Raw genomic sequence first — 7,223 nt, forward strand, 5'->3', positions numbered from 1 at the left:
AAGAATAACTCGTATTCGTGGGATCACTTCAACGTTTATTTTATATAAAAAAATTAACATTATCCCTAACAAATCATAAACAGTCGTATCTTCAGTGTTATACTCCGTTTCATTAATTATTTTTGTTTACATAAATCAAATAAATAAATAAGAATGTTTATGTTAATATTTCCCCAATTATATATACGAGTATAACGTTATTTCAGTTGCCGAGAAGGAATATTCGACGCTGGTTATAGGCGGTGAATTCAAAGCGTACCGAGGGTATGTGATAGTCACCAACTTCATGGGTGGTAAGAGCCGAAAGAGCAGAAATGTGGCGGTATTAGCGCTTTGTCATGTCTTGCTAGAAAGTGGATATACGAGTTAGAGGGGAATCGAGCAAGCGCAGATTATACAGGCGAGATTCGTAGCCGAGTTGACTTCAGTTGCGTTAGAATACTCGCAGAATCTTGTTTGTTACAGTCTAGTGAATGAAACGTCCTTTAATTTAATTCCATTGTGTGCAAAAACGTTTAATTTGTTGTGTTTGTTGTAATATACTGTGAGATACATCCAAATGGTGGTGTTAGACGGCAACACTATGTTAACCCCCTCTGGAAATCAGTACTTGCAACCCGATTATCTATCACCTTTGCCGACTACGGTAAGTATCCCACAAATTACCCCTAATTTCAGTTGATCTCCATTTTCTTCTGGCCGATTTTATTAAAATTCTTTTTATTTATTTACAGTTGGACGCGAAGAAAAGCCCGTTAGCGCTACTAGCTCAAACTTGCAGCCAGATCGGTGCAGATTCACCATCCACCAAACCACTATTATCAGCGCTAGAGAAACCTAAAAAGTCAGCTAGCAATGAAAATGTTACACGCTCTTCACCCGCCCACGTGAAGGACAAAGTGGAAAAATCAGCTCCACGTAACAGCCCTAGTGAAACAAAGCTCGCATTCAAGCCCTACGAAAATAATGTGTTAACAAAGAAATGCGACGACGGCCGCCCTGCATCTAAAAGTGGCAGTGTAAATGGCTTAGATGCCGAAGATAAAAAGGAATGTAGAACGCCAAGTAGAAAATCAGCTTCTCCCACAAATAGTAATCATAGTGCGACACCAGCTCCAGAAGCCGGAAAAGTTTCCCCCAGTGACAGTAAATCCGCATCACCATCGGCGCGTGGTGCCAGTCCGATTATTCGTTCCGGATTGGAAATTTTACAGGGCCATCCCAAAGATGTGCCCCTTGGAACGTATAAACCTGGTAGCCTATCGAGTTTAGGTGCCGGATTGGGAGGTCCCTTAAATTCCCTGTGCTGTCCACCTGGATTAGAACACACTAACCCCGCATTCCGACCACCGTTTCCCGGAGGACCGTTTTCACATCACGCGGCGATGCTAGCCGCCGGTTATCCGAGTGCAACTCCCGGTCCGTATTTAAGTTACGCGCGTGTTAAAACTCCGTCGGGAGGTGAAGCATTAGTGCCGGTGTGTAAAGATCCCTACTGTACTGGATGTCAGTTTAGTGTACACAATCAGCAATTACTAATGGCAGGTGCCACCGGCCCCTGTCCAAGTGGCTGCACCCAGTGTGACCACCAAAAGTACAACTTAGCAATGGCCGCCATGTCCTTAGTTCCTCCAGGTCCGGTGCCGCCTTCTTCATTAGGATATCCACAGTTAGGTAGACCGTATGTTTGTAATTGGATAGCTGGAGACACTTATTGCGGTAAACGATTTGGAACATCAGAAGAATTATTACAACATCTACGTACGCACACAAGCGGATCCGATGCCGCGACGAGCGCATCTGCAGCATCATCTTTACTTAATCCGCATGCACTGTTATCGTCGGCAGCTTTGCACAGAGCGGGTTATCCAAATCCACCCTTAAGCCCACTCTCCGCCGCCCGATACCATCCATATGCGAAACCAACGTTACCGTCTTCTCTTGGAGCTTCACCATATAGTGCTTTCAATCCAACGTTAGGTCCCTATTATTCACCGTACTCCATGTATGGCCAACGCATAGGAGCCGCGGTGCATCCGTAGTATTAAGGAAATGTTTCTTTGTTGTAAATGATACAGATTTTAAAACGCTGTGTCGATTCTTCTGCTGTGATAAATAAACATGTAAATATTTTCATGCTATAAAGTGCAATCTAAATGCGAGAAGTTAATTTAAGGCAATAAATAAAAAGATGTAAATTATTTTTATTTCTTACAGTTACACAAAAAAAGTCTTAAAATTTGTATAGCAATTGTAAGTATTAATTAATTATGTTGAGTTTTCAGTAATGCTTTAATAAAATGTTTGTAGAACTAATTTGAATTTCTTTAGGCCTTTAAATTCGCGAAACGTCTTTTGAATTTGTAAAATAAAGACATGAATTCACAAAGTAGCTTTTTTGATCTCATAAATTCTGCACATCGGGGTTCCATTTCTACTTTTCGTATTTTATATCCTTTTTATTACACTTTGTCACGGCCTTCCCAAGTTTAGCTTGAATAATTTTTCTTAAAAACGCACGCCCGATCATTTTTTTTCCGAATTACTCGCCCATTCTAATAAAGAAAAGCTTCAAAATGAAAAATGTGAATTTATTGGCACGAAGAGCCTAATAGCAAGAGGATGTGATAAATTGCTACAGTAAATAGCCGCATCTCCAATCTCTTGTGGATGATTGATCACCTGGACCTGTCACGGGTTAATTTATCATACACAGTCTTATGTTCACGTTCACATTAAAGTCTTGAAACGCCGCACCGCTTGTCGTTAATTGAACAGCCCCGTTTGGCACATTGCGTGTCAATATATCACTATCTGGATGTAATTTATAAAGGCTAAGCGACGCTATAAATATGTTGTCGTCATTCTTCACAAGTTTGTTTTTGTACGAATAACAAACCGTAAAACGTTCATCAAATGACCATATATCTTTCGCATGAGATCATTTTATGAAAATACTGTGTAACATGCTGTTTTAAAGGGTAGGTTGATAGATTTAGGAGGTAACAGGTGCTGGCTTAAGTGAACGACAGTAGCAAAACAACTTTGATAGCCTGTGAAGTAAATCGCTGACATTCGTTTCCATCTGACACTTAGAATTTGGCAGAGCCCATCTTATAACGTAATAGAAGTCTATTTTTATCGACTTTGATCTTTTATTAACCTATAATTTTGCTAAACTGATAGATATCACAAATTTATGTATTCCTTCAACCTCGAATTTCAAATTAATGCAAACGTCGAAAGAAGCGGTGCTACAAAAAATCAATTTGCTATATGTCTGATAAACTTTATTGCCGTTCTAATTAATGATCGGTTATTAACGGATGATTATGTAAATGTTACAATAAAACCGAATTTGACCTTTTAATTACACAACAAACATAACAGTTAGAGCCATCTTTCATTTCTAACAAAAAAAATATTTATGACTGTCGGTTGGCGTTTGTAAAAGTACCAAATTACAAAACGTTACTATAATCGAAAATTGTTTTCTTATATCTGTGTCAATATTTCAATTCGAAAATAAATCATTAAGATTAAAGAGTTCAATGTTTAGACAATAAATAATAATTTTGACATTGATTAAATGTTGAAACTTAATTCATTTGAACGTTAACTACATTCAATTTTTTATTGCACGACTGTAATTAAACTTAGTTGGTTGCAGATGTTTATTTACCACTAAGCGCATCATACACAAATCTCCCTAATGATAAATAAATGCATTGCAGGAAGGAATTTTTTCTGTACCGCTTACAAAAAAAGTTATTGTAAAAAAACAAAAAACCGTTTTTTTACATGTTCTATAATTTTACACTTTTGCCGTTTATTAACGATCCTAGAGATCGTTTATAATTTTGCATTGCTATCTGTCGTCTGCATGCTGGTCTGTCCGTCTGTTCCTTTGTCTGTCCATCTATCTGTCCGTGTGAACGATAACTTTGTTTAGAAATGTTCGATCGCTTTTACATCTCCGTTAGTTATGAACTGAATTGCATGAAATTCCATATGGGCATAGCTTTAGCCATATAATACGCAATGCCAAAAGTTGAATCGAATCGATTCAAAATTCACAGTGCCCTTTTCGCATCTCGACCATTTATAAACCGAATTGCAACTTTTTTACTTATAAAAGTATTTGAATGAAATTTGATACATAGGCACTTGGAATAAAGGATAATCAAACGCCAATTTCAAAATTTGGTTTTGCGCATGCGCAGTGCCAACTTTTTTATTTGCGGAAGAATTTACACGAAATTTGATACATATGCACTTGTAATAAAGGAAAATCAAACGCCAATTTCAAAATTTGGTTTTGCGCATGCGCAGTGCCAACTATTTTATTTATGGAAGAATTTAAACGAAATTTGATACATAGGCACTTGGGATAAAGGAAAATCAAACGCCAGTTTCAAAATTTGGTTTTGCGCATGCGCAGTGCCAACTTTTTAATTTATGGAAGAATTTAAACGAAATTTGATACATAGGCACTTGGGATAAAGGAAAATCAAACGCCAATTTCAAAATTTGGTTTTGCGCATGCGCAGTTCCAACTATTTTATTTATGGAAGAATTTAAATGAAATTTGATACATAGGCACTTGGAATAAAGGATCATCGAGCGCCAGTCTCAAAATTTTCTTTTGCGCATGCGCAGTGCCAACTTTTTTTATCTATGGCACCATTTAAGTGAAATTTGATACTTAGGCGCTTGGAACAAAGGAAAATCTAACATTAGTTTTAAAATTTAGGTTTGCGCATGCGCAGTTCCAACTTTCTTATTTAGAAAAGCATTGAAATTAAATTCTTCTCATAAACTGAAATTGAAGTAGCACGTCAAAAATGGATTGCCCATGTGCAACGCTATCTTTCATATTTGTGGCCGAATTTTTACGATTTTAACAGAAGTTGCATCTTATAAATGGGAAATGAATGCAAGTGGAAATGCGCTTTATGTAAATCGTTTACGATTACTTTTTAACTTTTGGATTTATGCTCACACAATACAACATGTATACTTTTTAGTGCATTTTTGAGAATTTAAAAAAATGTGCTATTGTTTGAGTTTTGTCCGTCCGTCCGGCACCCTTCTGAGTTTTTTACTACTACTTTTAGGGGAATTATACGGAATCTTTTGCAATAGGTCGCCGTCGCCCATACCTTGAATGTGTGGACAGCCATCTAATTTTGTAGCCTGAGGGAGGCTCTTTCTGAAAGTGAAGTGAAACATTCACATGCGACGACCAAATAAAACTTTTAAAAGAGGAGGGAGGGGGCACCCCACGTTCTACCCTTCATGGCTTTTGATTGTGTAACTCACTCTTGCTTGTTGGAAAAGTTTTCCAAGTATAATTTTGTAAACAAATCAATTGCATTATATTAGAGTCGCACCTAAGTAATCGCACACACTATGTCTATTTTACTGATTCTGAATCTAATTTTAAATAAATTAATACGGGAGTGCCGCATGGTTCGGTACTTGGCCCTGTGCTCTTTTTGATATATTTTAATGATATTATAAATGTGAGGCACGGGAAAGAATTAATTCTTTAACCCTTTTAAGTAGATGTGAGAATGTTTGTGATTACGCGACCCCTTCACTTGATAATATTAAGGATTGGCTATCCGATAATAAATTGCACATAAATTCAGAAAAATCGCAAACATCATTTCAATAACCCAACACACATACATTTTTTAGGAGTCTATAGTGACCTTGAACTTACGTAATAGATGGTAAAACAATGGCTGCGATTGTTTACCCTAATGCGATAACTCCCTTACTAACATGCGGGTGGTAAAAACCGTAGACGAACTATTTTACGATTGCCTACCATAGAGTTAATTTGGGTGCAAGCATAATCAATTTGACTTCGGATAGTTCCACTACTGTAGAGGGCGGAAACGCATATACGAACCATAGGTGGTGAACACCAGCCACTGAGACGTCCACGGATGGAGAAGAATGCTTCGATGCGATACCATTAGTCAGATCTTGTCGGAGGCTACTACATTTTCTTTGTCGGTACCCACTTCTGAAGCCCCCACAATCATATAAATGTCCCATTTTGGTGGATTTCGATAAAAACCCTCCACAAAACGTACTCCATTTTTGAACGAAGGAGATGATGTGCGCGTTTACAAGGTCTTTTCGACACCATTGAAAGCAATCGGACCAAAACTGAAAAATCACCACGTTAGCAAACCACGCTCGAGGATGCCGCCCAGATGTCGCATTACACCCTCCCACATCTTGTGGCCCGCTCCCTAAAGTTAATAATTACACAGTCCGGTAGGTACACGTACACTCATCGTCTTTCTATAAGCGTTCGTCTGCGGTCTCCTATTTGCTGCAGGCCATGCGGTCAAAGTGAGACGAAAAACTATACGTACATTTTTACAATTACATTTGCAAAAATGCGCCAAAAACTTTTTTCAAATTTGGTGCCGTTTTATACGTTTCCTGTGTGTGCAGTATAGTGTTTGTATTTATAACTTTATAAGGCATCTTTGAACTATATTCTGACTTTTTATTTATTTATTTATTTTTAAGGGCTTTTCAGAACCTTGCCCATTTTGCCCCTACGATTAGATATTAGCAGATATTGTTTCACGCTCTGATAAGAGAAGTGATAGTCTGTGCTTATATTTTCCATTCGATTACAGTTTGGTTTGTGTGGTATTTGTTTGAAACCGACGTATTTTTACAATTACTTTTCTTTTGATCTTACAAACATTCATGCTAAATTCCATGCGCGAGTCCATTTTGAATTCTTCAATGACTTGTAACAGGGCTTTTATGGGTGTTTTATTGCCTGCATATACACTCTGTGTCCAAGATAAGCAATAAGCATGTCTAGCATAGGGATCTGATAGCTGATTTTCTTTTAATTTTACTACTTCAACACAAAAAATCTTGTGCCATTGCCGCGTGGTGTCAGTCTTTCGGATCGCCTGGATTCCTGTGGGTACAGTTAATGAAAGTAGAGTCACTCTCTTCATTATACCACCGGAGTAACAAACCGTCGGCGACTGACGCTGATATTTTATTTTGAAAATCAGTCACATATTGTAAGAATTAACTTATTTCATCCATTATTAAATAATTTCTCCGAAATGAGGGTAATTTCTTTTGGTTTTATTGGCAGGCAGTTGGAAACCAATACGTTGTGGTTATTGGATTGGATTGCTCTTACATTTTAGGAAAAGTGAAGTTCAGGG

The 7,223-nt window shown here is 37.7% G+C and overlaps 1 protein-coding gene across 1 annotated transcript; it reads left to right on the plus strand.

Annotated features, from left to right (window-relative positions):
- Positions 1–408: 408 nt before the first annotated feature.
- On the plus strand, positions 409–2,316 carry LOC116167164 (zinc finger protein Noc-like). Its single transcript, XM_031482408.1, has 2 exons — positions 409–646; positions 735–2,316. Exons 1-2 carry the CDS (start codon positions 560–562, stop codon positions 2,040–2,042), a joined length of 1,395 nt encoding a protein of 464 aa, XP_031338268.1. The 5' UTR covers positions 409–559; the 3' UTR covers positions 2,043–2,316.
- The last annotated feature ends 4,907 nt before the right edge of the window (positions 2,317–7,223 follow it).

This window comes from Photinus pyralis, unplaced genomic scaffold (genome assembly GCF_008802855.1).
Source record: "Photinus pyralis isolate 1611_PpyrPB1 unplaced genomic scaffold, Ppyr1.3 Ppyr1.4_LG3b, whole genome shotgun sequence".
In the NCBI taxonomy this organism is placed as follows: domain Eukaryota; kingdom Metazoa; phylum Arthropoda; class Insecta; order Coleoptera; family Lampyridae; genus Photinus; species Photinus pyralis.